The 18,050-nt window shown below is 42.0% G+C and overlaps 1 protein-coding gene across 1 annotated transcript in view; it reads left to right on the forward strand.

Annotated features, from left to right (window-relative positions):
• ESPN (espin) overlaps nt 1–18,050 on the forward strand; it is a 3,774,415-nt gene that overhangs the window by 1,015,364 nt on the left and 2,741,001 nt on the right. The window contains exon 3 of the mRNA XM_044063026.1: nt 13,834–14,020. Coding sequence (XP_043918961.1) covers nt 13,834–14,020 — 187 coding nt within the window. The remainder of the gene's footprint in view (nt 1–13,833; nt 14,021–18,050) is intronic.

Raw genomic sequence — 18,050 nt, forward strand, 5'->3', positions numbered from 1 at the left:
GCTAGGTCTGACTCTAAACTGGTTACAAGTGGCGTCCCCCAGGGCTAGACAAGCACAGGAGGACTACGGCTGACCAAGTTTACAGACAACTGCAAACTAGGGGCTATAATTGACTCACCGGCTGACACAGACATCCTCCAAAAGCATCTCACTGAGACGGATACTTGGTATCAAAATCACGGCCTCAAGCTAAATGCCAAAAAGTGCATAGTTATTCCCTTTGGAAATAAAGTACCCACAAACTACCACATAGGTGGTAGTCCCCTAAATACGGAAAACGTAATAAGGGATCTGGGGACCCAAGTAGATAGTAAACTCTCCTTTGATAATCACATTGCCAAAGTGGTTAGAAAATTCTTCTATGTGGCCCACCTAATCTCAAAAGGGTTTGCATCCAGATCAAAAGAGGTCATTGTGGCCCTCTACTCATGACCCATCATAGAGTACAGTGCCCCATTTGGGATGTCCCTTACAAGACACCTGCAACAGCTGGAAAGACCACAGAAGTACTTCACCAAGAGGATCACTGGCCTCAAACAGGTGTCCTGTGCAGCTCGACTGAAGAAACTCCAGCTGTACTCGGTTGCATACCGCCTGCTCAGAGGTGATCTCTGCCTGACATACAAGGCCGTGTCCAACCCAGAATTGATGGACATGCTCCACCTAAAGAAAACCTTATCCCCTCGAGCCACACACTCTAGGGATGTAATCCTCACCACAACAATAAATAGGACATGCTGGAGGGATAGATTCCTGTCCCAGAGACTTCCCATGCTTTGGAACAAGATTCCAATCTAAATTAGGCAGAGCTCCTCACTAGCACTCTTCAAGAGAAACCCTGAAGAGTGGATGGGAAACAGAAAGTTTACCCCAGGGATCACTTCAGTGGCTCTGCTGGACAGAGACACAGGGAACTAATCTAAGGGGGCGGTGAAAGCCAACACATTCTGGCTAGGCTTATAAATGCCTTCAGGCAGATAGCCTAGTACCTACCTATGAACCTAAATGAGGAACGTTCCTTGTAATGAGGTATGAATTACTGTATTCTGACAATGTTTCGAGTTAATAGGATTAATATTTTTAAAAGTATGCCTAATTATTTCTGGTTTTCTCACTGATTTGTTGAGAGCGTATATTTTAAAATATGAGCACTATTAACTTCGGAACTGCTGCGGTAGCGTTGTCGCCTCACAGTAAGACGTTGTCCTATTCGATTCTCAGCTAGAGCGTCTTCTGTGTGGAGACATGCGTGAATGGACGTACCTTCGTTGAAGGTTGTGGGTCAGGGCCGGCAACTCGGCACGTAAAAATCTACTGCCAATCATTAGTGGACCGGAGTTCCGTTGTGGCGACCCCTAACTGGGAAAAGCCGAAAGACACAACATTGACAGAACAAGAGAATGTGAATTGGTATACATTTTCTGAAGTAAAAGGCGTCTATTACTCTAATTACTATGTGTCGCTCATCTGGTCAGGATAAAACATGAACATTCGTGGGTTCTGTTCAAGCAGCTTTATTACACACAAACACATCAGAAATTAGGCTTTGAAACTTAAACTTATAAACAGACTGACTACTGCACGTTAGCACTCTGGCTGTTCTCTCAAAGTGTCACTGCTGCCTGCATGTGCTCAGTATTTATATGCACGTGCTACATCTGGAAATGCTTCTTAAAGGTACATGCACATGCTCTGAGCTACATCCTCCCTCTTTGAGAAATAGTCCATATATGAAATGACAGTATTCAATGACATGCAAATTACAGAAATGATCTTTTGACATGCCATTATACAAAACTAATTCTTCGACATGCAGTTATATAAAATCAGACACATATAAATCATTTATGTCCAAGTTGCTGTGTATTTTGCACTAGGTCTAGAAATACAACCTGATCATGTAACATACAATTCAGAATTGGATCTAGCAACAAGAACTAACTTTCGAGAAATATTCAACTCTGGGGGCATCTGGGATATCATCAGGAATGGGAATGGATACTGTGACATGTTGTTCGGGTTGCTCTGAGATCTAGAGTCTGTATCACAGGTACGATGCTGCAATATCATTTCTGATACAGGAAGGAGATGTCTGCGGTTTGTCCTGTACTCTGTACTCTCAGATTCCACTAAGTAGGATCTCGGCTTGGTACATACACCTCTCACTTGACCAGTTTGATCAAAGCCTTTCGCTGTTTGCATCCTCACTGTCTCTCCTTCTTTTAATGGATGAAGAAATCTGTTTGTTCTGTTATAGCTGGACGTCTGAGAAGAACTCTTCTTAAAATGCTGGGCTATGATTGCTGTGTTGTTTTTTAGCATTAGGCACCAACAAACTAGAACTGATAGGCGAGGTTGTTCTGGTTTGCCTAGATAGAAGTCTCTGAACAGGTGAGCCTAGTAGGTTGTCACGGGGTATATTTCTGAGATTAAGTAAATTCAAGAAGATATCAGTATTGTCATGCTTTGACCTCTCCAGTAATTGCTTTGCACTCTGTACTGCAGGTTCAGCAAGGCCGTTTGACTGAGGATATTCAGGACTGCTAGTAATATGGATAAAGACCCACTCTTTTTAGCAAATCTCTGAAACAATTGACTGGTAAACTGAGAACCATTGTCAGAAATAACTTTGTGTGGACTACCGTGGACTGAGAAATGATGTTTCATCTTGGTAATAACAGGGCTGGATGTTAGTTTAGGTAGCAAATCGATCTCAAACCAATTTAAATAAGAGTCTGCCAGCACTAAGTGATGTTGACTGTTCCACTCAAATATGTCACTTGCTACTGTTGACCAATGTAGTTCAGGAAGTTGAGTTAGCTGAAGTGGCTCATTTTGCAAATGCGGCTTAGTACTGTTGCACACTGAACAAGAAGAAAGCACTTTATCGATATCTTTTGCTATAGAAGGCCAAAGTACTAGTCCACTCGACCTTCTTTTGGTAGAATCAGAACCTGGGTGGTCACGATGCAAAATCTGAATGTATTCATGTTGTGAGGAAGTAGGAACAATAACTTTTGGACCTTTGAAAATTATATCATCTTCCATCAGCATCTCATCTTTGCATGGAAAGTAAGGTTGTGCTTTTGGCAGTACACAGGATTGCTTTCAAGACCATCCCACATTGATGAAGTGGTTGAGCTTTTGCAAAATTGGATCAGTCTTTGTATAGTCTCTCAGCTCATCAAGTCTCATGTCAAAAAATTATGCACTTCCATGACATCAAAGTCAAAATTCTCTGCATCAAGCTGTTCCATGGTATTTCTGGGCGATCTGGATAAGATATCAGCCAGATAAAGAAGTTTACCGTTTGTATAGACCATTTTGAAATTATACTTTTGCAATTTGAGCATCATTCTTTGTAGTCTCGCTGGAGCGGAATGCATGGGCTTCTTTAAAATAGTGACTACAGGTTGATGGTCAGTTTTGGCCATAAATATAATCATGGAACTTTGAGCATGTGAACACAATTGCCAAAAGTTCCTTCTCAATTTCAGCATATTGCATCTCAGTTTGGGTACGAGTTCTAGATGCATAGGCAACAGGTCTGCCCTCTTGAAGAATAACTGCACCAAGACTGAACTTTGAAGCATCATAGGAAAGAACTACTTGTTTGTGGACATCATAGTACCTTAATGTAGGCGGGTTAGTAATTTGCTGTTTGAGGTTATCAAATGCTCTCTGGTGTTGTTCTAACCAAGACCATGCAACATTTTTGCGTGTCAGCTCTCTCAAAGGTGCTGATAACTCACTAAAGTCAGGGATAAATTTGCCCAAATAGTTAACCATACCAAGAAAACGCTGTAAGGCTTGGACATTGTTTGGACTGGACTTGGTATCTCAAGAATGTCTGCTTGCTTGGAAGGATCTGGTCGTAAGCCTGTACTGGTAAATAATTGACCTACATAAGTAACTTTTGGTAATCTGAATTTGCACTTCAGGGGATTGAACTTTAAATTCACTTAACACGCTCTGTCCAGACCTTTTCAGAGGTTTCTGACAAGCTCTGTTTCACCATTACCTCCAAGCAGTAAATCATCAACTATTACTGCACACGAGTACCCTGAAAAGATTTGCTCCATTGCACGCTGAAAGACTTCACTGGCAGAATTTATTCCAAAAGGCATCCTGAGGAATTTGTATCTACCAAATGGGGTATTGAATGTAGTCAGTAGTGAAGATTTGCAATCAAGCATCACTTGCCAAAATGAACTCTTTGCATCTAAGACAGAAAAAAACAGTGGCATTTGGCATGAAGGTGGCAATCTCCTCGGCTGTACACATAGGATGATGAGGTCTTTTTAATGCCTTGTTCAAGTCTCTTGGGTCAGTGCATATTCTGATTTCGTCTGAAGTTTTCTTATGAGCAGCTACCATGGAAGATACCCACTCAGTTGGTTCTGTAACTGGACAAATCACACCTTGATGCACCATTTTGTCTAACTGGACTTTGACTTTGTCCTGCATAGCTATTGGAACTCTTGCTGGTCTGACCACTGGACTGACCTCTGGGTCTAACTTCATGGAGTACACAACTGGAAGTTTGCCTAGCTTGTTGTTGAAAGCATCAGCATATGCTGAGAAAATAGCATTACTGAAGCTGGAACTGGGACATGTGCTTACATGATGAACTTCTTTGGTAAAAGAAAGCAGTTTCATTCTCAAACTGTCTCTGAGACCTAATAATGACTGCACGGGTCTTCGGACTACATAAAATTGCAAGTTGTAACTGTTCCCAGCTGGATAGCATGAAAGCATTACTGAGCCTTCGGTTTGAATCTCTTCACCTTCATAAGCAACAAGCTTCGTACAACTGACCAAATTAAGTTGCTCACCAGCCCTCACTTTAGCAAATGTTTCTGCTGACATTAAATTACACTTTGAACCAGTGTCTACTTTGAGCTCTGTGGGTTTACCATTGATCAGGACAGTACAAAATACTTCGACCTTTGCCAATAAATCTACTGCATTAATCTTTTCACTGACCACTGATACACCATCTACATAGACGGTAGGGTTGCAGCTGTCTGTGATCAACTTGCTGTTTTGAGTGACCTTACTTAATAACTGAATGAGGCTTGCTTGATTTACAAAAAACATTTAAAAAATGGTTCCATATTTTACACTTACGGGATTGCTGATGAAATGTTAAGAACATCTCTCTTTTAGGCTCATGATTGGCTCCACAACTATGACAGTCAACAATAAGACTTGACTTGGGTTTTGCTGACTGACTCTTTTACTGCACTGAGCACGCACTTTTTACTGAGCTATTCTTGGAACTTGCTAGAAAGCTCCGGTTATTTCTTGACACACCCACAGGGGTGCTGCTGCCATGTGCTTAGGCCTGTTTCTGCTTGCCACGTGTTGCATGCTGTCTGTGTTTGCTACAGAGACTGTTGAAACCATGCTTTTATCACTTGCGAGCATACGTGCGTGCCTTTCTGTGAGCTCATGGATTTGACAAATCTCTATGACTTTGCTTAATGTAAAATCACTGTCATGAAGCAAAATCTTTCTCACTGCAGCATTATTAACACCACACACAAGCGTGTCCCCAATTAACTCGTCTTTCAAGTCCCCAAATCTGCATGTTTTAGCCTTATTTCTCAAGGCAGTGATATAAGCTACAAAAGTTTCACCTGGCTTTTGGTCTCTTGTATAAATTATGTGCCTCTGTAATATAACATTTGTCTGCAGGTTGCACATTTCTCTAAATGTACATTTTAAGCACTCAGGGTCCTCCCTTGATTCATCCGGTACCACAGTATGACGGTTCTCCCCACTCCTGCATATATTTTTGGTCCATACACAAATGAACGCTGTCTTTCAATAGCATCTGACCCAGCTATGTTAAGCAGAATGAACGCTCTTGTACATGCGTTTTTATCAGAAAAAGCTGCTTGTATGAAAATATTGTATTCCTGGCCAAATACTCTCCAATTCTGTGCTATATTATGATTAGACATAAGTGGACCTGGTCTGTGAATTGCCTCTGCCATATCAACACACAATAGTGAAGGTGCTTGAAATTAAGTACAGACATACACGCATATATATGCCAGTACTTGTAATTATGCCCAATAGCAAAGCAATCTCTTTGAAATAACTGCACTCTGCCAAATAAATCTCTGTAGCACAAGAACACTCTGAAATCACTGTACTTTATGAACCCACTCCTTATCAATGTAAGAAATATTGTGAAATGACTATACTTTACAAATAAACTGTACACGTCAGAAAAAGCTCAGAGTAAGAAACACTTTGAGATGAATCCACTTTGCGAATAAACTGTACACAGCACAAGTACCTTTCAAAATGGCTGAACTTTGCGGAATAACTCTGTACAGTGTAAGAAACAATCTGAAATGGTGGCTTTCTACTAATAAAATGCACACAGCACAATAAACTTTTCGAAATGGATGTACGTTGACTGCACTTTGCAATATAACTGTACTTTGCACACAGCAAACTCTTTGAAAAAATTGCACTGTAATAAAGCACACACTCTGCAAACACTGCACACTCTGAGATACTTCGAACAACTGTAGTTATGCTTTGAATGGCTTCAGTCCATGCAAAATAGTAGTTTGTGCCCCACTTTACTAAAAAACATGCAGTCACCTTGCTCGTTAAGCTTAATTTGCCCTTTTTGTTGTACTTCTTATGCCCTTTTAATCTTTTATCATGCTCATTTTACTTTTCCTGCGCCCGTTTTACCTTAAACATGCTTGTTATGCAAACCAAAGGTAATTCTGAGCCCCATATGAATGGTTTTGCTAGTTTTATCAAATATCGTGGTTTTGAACATTTTGCTTAATTAATAATGTGGTTTCTGCTTTTTGTTTGTATAATAATATGTTTTTGTGCTACTTGTTTGATTAATAATGCATTTTATGCCTTATAAAGGTGCTGTTTCATTTTTTTGCCAAATAAATCGTTTGAGCAGTTTTCTTTACTTTTAGCTGGTTTCTGGCCTGTTTTGTTTCACCCAACCTGCTTAGTCTGCCTTCACCTTCAACTCTGCACCTCATGGTTTGAAGAAGTTGTTCTTCTAATCCCGGTTCTGACACCATGACACTCATTTGGTCAGGATAAAACAGACAAACTTTCATGGGTTCTGTTCAAGCAGCTTTATTACACACAAACACATCAGAAATGAGGTTTTGTAACTTGAACGTAAATAAACTTATAAACTGACTAACGCACTCATACATGTTAACACTGTGGTTGTTCTCTCAAAATGGTACTGCTGCCTGCACATGCTCAGTACTTATATGCACATGCTACAGCTGGAAATGCTTCTTAAAGGTACATACACATGCTCTGATATGCATTATGTATTAAATGTAATTCACCACCTTTTTTCTAAAAGTCACCGTTTTTAAGAGGGACGGAGCTAAAATGTGAGTCAAAATCAGGGATATTTGAGAGGTAATTGAAATGTATCTGGCAGTTGCCTCCGTTAAACAGACCTCCACACTTCCCACAGATCATGCATTGTCCACCCACCACCATTCATCCCCCTCTTACACTTCAAATGCATATGTCCCAAAGAAGTTTTGGGTTTGTGTGACAATATTTCAACTGACAACCCACCTGGATCTGTCAACATATACCACTGGTAAATATTTCACTGCAGAGAACATCTATGTCTTTTTCTCACCCACATATGCAATCTATGTCTCATACAAAATATCATGCCAGAGATTTAGAAAACTGCTTTAATTGAACCCCACCCAATTAACCAAAAAGATACCCCTCACTTCCATCCAATATCCATCCTCACAATTCTGGGCGAACTACTGGAAAAGATGGTCTACATCCAACTCTATCTCTAAATCCAGCAGTACTACCTGGTCTCCTTCAAACAACATGGACTCTGGCATGGACGAAGTACTACGACAGTACTTTGGTTCCTAACTGATGACATCCTGCTAAACTGATAGTGGCCTATTTACAGGTGCCCTATTTGTAGACCTGACAAAGGTATTTGACCTGAACGACCACTGTTTTCTGCAAAAAAAACTAAATTAAATTGGTATCAGTCCAAACCTTACTCCCTGGTTTAAAAACTTTTGCACTGACATACATTTCAGAGTTAAAATAGGATCCTCCAATTGAGAATCTGCACTTATTACCAAAGCTGTATGAGAAGGATCCATTATTGCCACCCTTCTCTTCTCCATATTAAACTTCCTTGTGACCTCCCCCATCTACCACTTCTCCTCTATGCTGATGGCATGGCTGTCTACCAATCAGGTCACTGTCATACCAATTCACTGCCAACTCCAGTCAGACCCATGGCTCATAAACCATTAACTATTTTTCAACCCCACCAAGACCAAAACTATGCTTTTTGGAATGCCACAGAAAATTCATGAAGCATCTAACTTTTATTATCTTTGATCTACATAATCATTCCTCAGAGACAATATCTACCTTAAAATACCTAGGACTATGTCTTGATCTGTCATCACACTTCCATTTCCACGTAGACAAAAAGAGAAGCAAAATAAACTCCCTCCTCTTTTGGGCTAATCTCCCCTTTTTTATCTTTACAAACCGGTATAGCCATTTGCAAGGGAATTATCCTTTCTAAACTTGAATATGGGCTCCCACACTCCAGACTACCTCTAACAGCATCTGTTGATTCATTACAGACTCATCTGTCTATAAGCATCACCCTAGAAAAAGCCAAATAGCTACCCGTAAAACAAAGATCTAAGCTACTTTTAGGATCCCACCTTTACAAACTACTCAATATCCACACATTTACTCCCCTTTTGATTAGACTTCATGGAAAAACCTACCCATACAACTTGAGGCACTACTCACAAGTCACACCAACTCTTGTTATCCCTATAAACAAATTGCACAGCACTGCTCATGCTTTCTCCTCTCAGGCACCCACTCTTTGGAAAGCTCTCCCCATTAACATTGAGAAAATTAACACTTATTCCCAGTTCAGAATGCAACTGAAAAAGCACTTCTTCATCCAAACTAAATACCCCTGCTTCAACATAGGACATATCACCTAATCTGCATCTTTTCCAAGTCTCTTTTCCTTTTTCAAGATTTCATGAAGATTGACCCACTTTAGAAACCACTATATTTACATTGTACATAGCTATCTGCTTGATGGTACATTGCACAGTCCTTGTTCATTACAATGTAGATAAATATTTTTTCTATGCAGTTAATCTTAGCTACTCTGTTATTGCTTACATTTCTGTATTTTTTTTGTTTGGGAAATGCTTTTTATTTCACCTAAAATTGGTCAGTATCGATCAGTGCACTGAAGGACCTCCAAGATGGCTGCATACTGATCAACAGCTTGATTTCAGTTCTCCCAATCTGAAAAAATAAACTGAGAGATAAGAGCCAGAAAAATCTGCAAGTTTTAGTAAATTAATTTACTAGCTAGTAAGTAAACTGCCTGGATGCCAGCAAAGAAGAAACTTAGAGAGCCTGGAAGAAAAACAGATAGAAAGGGTGTAGAGAAAACACAGTGACTGGGAAAAATCCAGCAGTTGTTCAACAAAAAGCAGTTCAGGCTCCAGCTTTGGTGCAAGACATAACTTCCACTAATCTAGATGAAAGAAAATCAGAGCTCAGCGTGGAGCTGATTAAAATACATGTATCAACTGAAATAGAAAATGCTGGAAAAATGGAAGAAGCTTAAAACAGCTATTCATATGAACTGATAAAACTGTAAAAATCAGAGGTAGAAATGAAAAAAAGGCTGTGTGAGTATGAGACTGCTCAAGAAGAGCTTTTTCAAAAAATGGTAGAGTTAGAGGACAGAGCACACAGGGAAAACCTGAGATTTTCTGTTGTACCGTAGAATCTGACAGGAACAGACTGTACTAATATTACAAAAGCACAGATAAGCAATTGAGCAGGAATTATAGGTTCATAGGTAAGTACTAGGATAGCTGTCCTTGTGGGCATTTAATTTCAGCCCATGATTTTGGCACCTATTATTTATTGGGGACAAACCTTCCTGCAGGATGGCTAAGTCATTTGGGGATTCAATGTCTACTGCTGTCTTGCAGTCATCTGCAAACTTAGTCAGCTAGATCCCTTTGGTATTAGTGCAAGTGTTTGTGGGTTAGGGTTAGAGCAAGGGCTAGCTAAAAAGCAATAGATTAAGTGTTATGCATGCCTACTGCTGCATGTGGTATTTATCTCCGTATCTTGTTTAGTGGCAGTGTTTTGGAAAGGGTTTTTTCTAAGGTAAGGCTTAGAGGTAGCATGCCTTAGTAAGGTGGTAAAGTGAATGAAGCCCTCTGCTTAGATTTTCCCTCACTGAACCTTGTTCTGCGTACCGATGACATCCTACTACTTGATTCAGATCAATCAAGCAACACCCTTAAATCCAATCTTTAAATTAGCGTCATTGATCTCTGCAAGTGGTCCTTTACAGACAAGCTAGTTATTAACCCCAAAAACTAATGTTATTGTCTTTTCGAGCTTGGAACCATTGACACTAAAAAGACCACAGTAGTAATCATCTTTATTAATGTCACCAAACAAAAAGTATCAACAATGTATTCTGGACTCTTGCTTAAACTTTACATCTCACACTGACAAAAAAAAAAAAGTGTTGTCGCACTTCGTTATGCTAAAAAAACTCCCACCTCCTAACCCCCAAAGCACACATTGCTGTTGCAAGAAATGTACTCATTCCTAAATTTGCCCCTACTATGCTTTCACTCAACCTACAATACACACAATCAACAGACTGTTGAAAACAGGATTTGCAGAGTTGTAGTCCTAGATGATGCTTCATATCATTGTGAGGCACTAAAAGGCATCAGTTGGCTCCCTATGTCACTGAGGGCCACCCTCTGCCTTGGTACTCCTTTTTTTAATTTATTTTTTAATCTTGAAATGTAGATATTGCTTTTCATTGAAAGTAAATTTGCCAAGTAAAGAACAAAACTACTCCCCAAGAAGTACTGAGGAGAAAACCCTATCCTTGTCCATTCAACCTTTCAAATCATCTATAGGAAAAAGGACCTTCTCTAGATTGGGGCATCTCCCTGTCAAATTAATTGACAAATCAACAAACTTTTGGGGCTTTCAAAACTGCATTAATAGTAGATATTATATATTTATTTTATTTTACATTTGTTGACTGGGATAGTCTGACTGGATACATGTCCATTTTCAGCGGAGGCCCGGGGAGAAAAGCTCCAAGATAATAATACACATTGAACATTTAGTAAATGCTAGTTTCAAGCAGATTACAGTCATAAGCAATACCAGCATTTAGCACATATAGTTGTTGTTGTTTTTGTGTCTTTTGGCTTTTCCCGGTTAGGGGTCGCCACAGCAGAACTCCGGTCCGCTAATGATTGGCAGTTGATTTTTACGTGCTGAGTTGCCAGCCGTAACGCACAACCTTCAACGAAGTTACGCCCATTCACGCATGTCTCCACACAGAAGACGCTCTAGCTGAGAGTCGAACCGGTCAGCGTCTTACTGTGAGGCAACAACGCTACCGCAGCACCACCACCGCGGATATTTTAGCACATATAGTACTTATTATAAAACACTTTACAAAACATAACATTATTTTCAAAGTTAAACATACATAACATTACATTCAGGTTTAAGACGCACTGAGCAGCAGTTATACAATTGACCCTTCCTGAAATGGAGTGGTAGAAAAAAGTTAGAAGTAGTTGAAGGTAAGACACCTAAGAAATAGAGAGGTCACTAGTTGGGGTTGGTGCAAGGACATAACCAATGAGTTTTAAAGTATTTCTTGAGTTTGTTTTGAATTGAGTTAGTGAGGGTTCTAGGGTGAAGTCAGCTGGGAGTCTGTTCCATATTTTTCCGACAGAGTTGGCAAACAGAGAGTCCCCAGCTTAGTAGTTGGATTTGTATGTTTGAACTAGGAGTCTAGTGGATGATCACAGTTGCCGGGTGCTGGTTTAGGGGCTGATAATATTTTTTTAGTGCAGGTGTATTTTCTGGTTGGTAAAGGACTTTATGTGCCACTATTAGCTGGATGAACTGCAGTAGGCTTGGCAGTTCAAGCCATCCTAGGCGATTTAGGTTGTGACAGTGGTGTGTCCGGTAGGCTGTGTCAGTAGCAAATCTGGCAATGTGGTTATAGCAGGATGATAGTTTATTAAGATCTGTTTTGTTTAAGTCGAAGAATAGAGGTGAGGCATAGAGAAGAGTTGATAGCAGATGGGAACGGGAAGTTGCAGTTCTAGCAAGTGGGGTAAGGAAATATTTGATTCTGTAAAGAGAGCCAAGTTTTTTATTAATGGTTTTGATAGTTTGATTGATATGTGCATCAAACTTCAGGTTGTTATCAACTATGACACCCAGTAGTTTAGTTTGGACTTCTGGGGAGATGATAGTGCCATTGTTAGCAGTTATGTTGAAGGCTGACAGGGGGGTCCTGCATGTGGGGGAGAAGAAGAGCAACTTAGTTTTGTTGGGGTTTAGGATTAGATGTTGATTGGAGAGCCATTTTTCCACTGTATTGAAGGTAATTTGGGTTAATGTGAATAAAGTAGCTGGTGAGGTGTCAGAACAAATCAAGGTGGAGTCATCTGCATATTGAATGCAGGTAGCATCTGGGATGACTGAATGAAGGTCATTGATAAAGATGGAGAAAAGAAGGGGTTCTAGTATCGAGCCCTGGGGGACTCCTAATGTGATGGGTAGGCTAGATGATAGCTTGTCCTGCCATAGGACTGCCTGTTGCCTGCCCTGCAGGTAGGATTGAAACCATTGGAGTGCATGGTTGTTTAAGGAGAAGGCCTTCAAGGTATTTATAAGCATTTTGTGGTCAACCATGTCAAAAGCCTTGGATAGATCTAGAAAGAGTGCTGAGGAAAGTTTGTTATTATTGCGGTTGTGATTAATGACGTTAGAGAAAGAGAGTAGGGCAGAAGTAGTACTGTGGTGTGGCTTAAAGCCATGCTGAAAGCTGGACAACAGCTTGTTGTGTGTGAGGTAGTGCATGAGCTGTATGTGTACACACTTCTCCATAATTTTAGCTAGAGGTGACAGAATAGCTATGGGTCTAAAGTTTGACAGTTCAGTGGAACTACCTCCTTTATGGAGAGGTATGACATGGGAGATTTTCCATATAGTGGGCACAGTAGCTTCAGATTTAGCTCTGTTGATCAAGATAGAGATGGGGGTAGGCTATGATGTCAGCAGCCGTTTGCAGATAGTCTGCTGGGAGGAGGTCGGCAGCCAGGGTGGTGGGTCTTAGTTTCTTAAGTAGGGCATGAATAAGTTGAGTAGGAACAGGTTGGAAGGTAAAGTATGTTTGGGTACTGGGTGTGGCTACATTAGAATTAGAGCCATTGGGAGAGATTTGACTGGATAGTCTCTGTGAAGAAGCTGTTAAGTTATTAGCAATGTCTACTGGGGATTGTGTAATTGGAGATATGTGTATATATGTGTATTGGAGATATTGTGTAATACATTCTCAAATATTAAGTTGTTACTTAATCTCATTTCCTTCAACCATTTTATTAATGGTGAATTAGTACCGTTATTATAACTCTAAGCTTATTTTGTACTTTGTATTGAATGTTTATATAGTGTATGTTTTCTGCTGCCTGAGACCGGGGTTGTAGCTGAAAAGAGTCATCAGACCAGCTAATCCAACCGGTTAATTAAATAAATATAAATCAGTAAATAAAATGTCAGTGGTATATGGCTATCACACTGGTGTGCAGAAATTAGATCCAAAATATGTTGGGATGTATTGGGCTGCACATGAGTAGTAAGGGGTGATGGCAAAAAAATCGATATATTTATTGATGATCTCTGCTTTTTTTTTCCCCCTAGAGTTGTCAATTCTCAGACAAAGAATGGTGCCACACCCCTCTACTTGGCCTGCCAAGAAGGTCACCTGGAAGTTGTACAGTATTTGGTACAGGACTGTGGAGCTGACCCCCATATACGAGCCAATGATGGGATGACTCCTCTGCATGCTGCAGCACAGATGGGCCACAATAACGTCCTTGTCTGGCTGGTAAGTGCTTTACATTTGACATTAAGAAGAATATGAGACTTATTTGATCATATCAGGCTTTGAGAAAGCTAGGAATTTGATGGAAGGCGAGATATGCAGTCCTTTTTTGATGTTCTTCGTGTTTCACTGTTGCAGTCATCACATTTGGGTTATCCCTGCCAGGGTAGCCCTCTACCGGCCTGAATACCAGAGGCTTAGTATTTCTGTGTAGGTTGCTGTCACTTCAGGACTGACATGTTGTCATCGGTAGTATAATGTAAGGCAGCCGACGCCATTACATCAGTCTTTCTTGCCTCGAAGCCCGAAGCAGAAGCAGTTCGCACGAGTGCCATTTGGCCGCTACCTGAGTTTCATCATCCAAATGGAAGCTGAAGTCTTCTAAAGCTAAGTACCCCTTTTTGCTTGCACTAACTGATGTCAGAAAAAGTTAACAATTGTCTCGCCTGTGGAAAGCAAATACCACACCAAGACTTTCATTCTTACTGCATCACTTGCTTAGGCCCAGACCACGACGTCCCCCGCTGTCGCTTCTGTGCTTTGTTCAATGCCAGAACTATACATCGTCGGGCCCTTATTGTAGCTAGATATTTTCGCTTACAGTCCTTGAATTCCGATATGGCTTCGGTAAGCCATCCAACAGCAGATCTTCTGAAAAAATGTAAAGATAAATACAGAGACAGACTGCACAGGTTCAAACCTACCAACGATGCTTCCGTTAAGCTAGTCGTCAGTTCTCCGGGCCTCGGTGAGGCGCTTTCGCAGCCCCTGATGCCCACTTCTGTGGATTCGCAGGCCGCTACCGAGACCCTTTGAGAGTCTGGTATGCCACAAAACTCTTTGACTAAGGATCCTGCGGTTGTCTCTCCCTTGGATGGGTCCGGAGCCGCTGAGAAGACACCGGCTTCTGAGGAAGTCCTTCGCACTACCGATTCTCGACACAAACAGATGACTTATTTTCCGTCTACCGTTCTTTCAAAAACTACCAAGTTTCTTAGGCCCAGGGTACGAACCACACCCAAGAAACCGATGACCCAACCTTAGGCACCTGCTTCCTTCCCTCAGTCTCAAATGCTTAAAATGGTGGAAGACCTTATCATGCTGATCAGGGGAAGCCAAGTTACCCCTTCCAAAAGAAAAAGAGATATGTCCCCTGTAGTTTTGTCTGAACAGGAGTCTGATGACTCTGATGCATCTGAATATGAAGACATGCAACCCCTCTCTGCTTATGTGGATTCTGATGCAGAGGATTCCATTCCTTCAGCCTCTTCCCCAGAGGATTTTTCCTTTGGGGAAACCCTTCATACCTTAAGGGAGCATTTCCATTGGGAAAGTCAGGACTGCCCCCAGTCTAAAAAGAGACTCAGGGAATTTTTAAATCTTCCACAGCACAGACCCCTGGCCATTTCCCCAGTCCTGGATGTTGTGGAGGATGTTTTTCTGGAATCCAGTCTGACTCCTGACACTCTCTCTCCTGCACCCAGAAAACCAGACAGGTACTACAGAGTCCATGACTCACACAAATTTCTTTTCAAAAATCCTACTTCTGACCCTGAGGTAATTTCTCAAGGGCCTAAAGGAATTAAAGCTACCTCTGCTAAGAATCCCACCCCCTCAGACAGGGATTCCCGAGCACTAGACAGGTGGGGTAAAAAAGTATACACCTCTGCTACTCTTGCTATCAGAGCACTAAATTGCCAATTTCATATGCTAAAATTTCAGCAACATACCCTGGAACTCCTCAAATAAAAAATGTCGTCCTTTCCTGCTTGTGCAGAATCGAAAGAGTTACAAGAGTTAATGCATTCTACAAGTCAAGTAACCTAGCACACCTTGCACCGTGGTTTTGACGCCCTAGAAGCTTCTTGCAGGGCAGCAGTCACTGGTTCTGTCCTTAGAAGACATGCTTGGCTTAAGGAACAGCCCTTGCCAGACCACGTTAAATCCAAATTGTTGGATGCCTCCTTGCACAAAGACAGCTTATTTGGCACTAAGGCAGAAGAGGTCTTAAAAAAGATGGAAGAAAAAGCAAAATCTATGCAGACAGTTAAGGACTTCTTACAGGTCCAGCCACCCAGGTTCAGCAGGCATTGCCCCTCCTAGCACTGGTCCTTTCCTGTTCCCACCAGGCCAGTACAGCCCAGACCCCATGGAAGCAGACCCCCCCCCCCCCAGACAGCAGTCACAGGGAATGCAGAGATCTAAACAGTGGATTTCCTCCACTTCAAAAACAGGGAATTCCAAGCCACCCCCTTATGGTAAGAACTCACAGTGACTCTCCTCGCCCACCACCTCCCTCTGCCCACTTTCACTTATCCGTGGGAGGAAAACTCTCCTTTCACGCAAGCACCTGGACCACTATTACCAGTGACTGCTGGGTTCTCAACATAGTGTCCCGGGGATACAGATTTTCTTTCCACACCCTTCCAGCTCCAAAAGGGTTCCCAGAGCTACCTCCAAACTAGTGGGCAGAGCGCAAAAGCAAGTCCTTTCCCTGCTCTCTATGAGGACAATAGAGCATGTTCCTACAGAACAGAAAGGCCAAGGTTTCTATTCCAGACTTTTTCTGGTACCCAGAAAAGAGGGCATCTGGCGTCCCATCCTTGATCTATCCATTCTAAACACCTTCCTGGTGATACCAAAATTCAGAATGCTCACCCTCCAGCAGTTGCTACCAATGCTCACCAAGAATGCTTGGCTAGCCACCCTAGACCTGAAAGAGGCCTACCTCCACATTCCTATCAGGGAATCATGCAGAAAATATCTGTATTTCAGGGCAGGATCTCTGCACTTTCAGTTCTCTGCACTTCCATTTGGCTTATCTACTGCTCCCAGAGTTTTCACAAAATGTCTGGCTCCGGCCATTGCCTTTTGCAGACAAAGGAATATCCAGATTTACCCATACTTAGACGACTGCCTAATTCAGGCAGCCAGCCAGGAAAAGCTGCTCAAGCACCTGGCCTTTGTCAAGTCCCTACTAACCTCCCTAGGGTACACAATCAACGAAAAGAAATCCAAACAAGTACCCACCCAAAGGAATATATTCCTGGGAGCAAGCCTGGACACAGCATCCCAGATGGCATTCCTTACACCAGAAAAGCAAACTTTCCTGACAGCCTGCTTCTCTCAACTAGCAACCAGACCCCAGTTATCTGCAAGGAAAATCCTGCAAGCTCTGGGGTTCATGGCATCTTGCATTATACTCATTCCATATGCCAGACTGTATATGAGGAAACTTCAAGTGGTACCTAAAAAGCCTTTGGTGTCAACACTCCCAAGACCTAGAGACTCTTATACCCATGATACCTAGCCTCAGAAAATATTTTCTTTGGTGGGCAACAGCATGCTCCCACAACAAGAGACTACCTTTCTCACCACCCTCCGCCACCCAGACCCTCACCACAGACACATCAGACTATGCCTGGGGGGCACATCTGGATGGCAGATGCATACAGGGCCAATGGAGCCCACAGCAAATCCACCTGTACATCAACCAAAAAGAGATGATAGCTGCCCAGCATTCCTTGACAGCTTTCAAGCCCCATCTCTCCACAGGGGCTCTCCTGATCAAAACAGACAACACCACTGTGATGTGGTATATCAACAAGCAGGGAGGGACTCACTCCTACCCTCTATGCAGGTTGGCCATGACCCTTTGGCACACAGCCTCTGCCATGCAACTCCACCTGTTAGCACAATTCCTACCAGGTTCTCAAAACTCTTTGGCAGACCACTTAAGCAGAAATCTTCTGGACCCACACAAGTGGCAGCTCGACAAAATAACCTTCACCCTGATAACTCAGAAATGGGGCACCCTGAAGGTCGACCCCTTTGCCTCCCACAGCAATCGTCAGCTAAGCAAGTTCTGCACCAGGGAGCATCACTGCATGGCTTGGAAAGTGGATGCCCTGTCCTTCCCCTGGGTCAATCTGTCGGTCTATGCCTTTCCTTCACTACCTCTCATCTCCAGGGTACTGCTCAAAATAAAGGAGGAAAAGCCAAGGACAATTCTTATTGCTCCAGACTGGCCTCG

The sequence above is a fragment of the Protopterus annectens genome, chromosome 2.part1 (assembly GCF_019279795.1).
Source record: "Protopterus annectens isolate FY-2018-M chromosome 2.part1, PAN1.0, whole genome shotgun sequence".
Classification (NCBI taxonomy): domain Eukaryota; kingdom Metazoa; phylum Chordata; order Ceratodontiformes; family Protopteridae; genus Protopterus; species Protopterus annectens.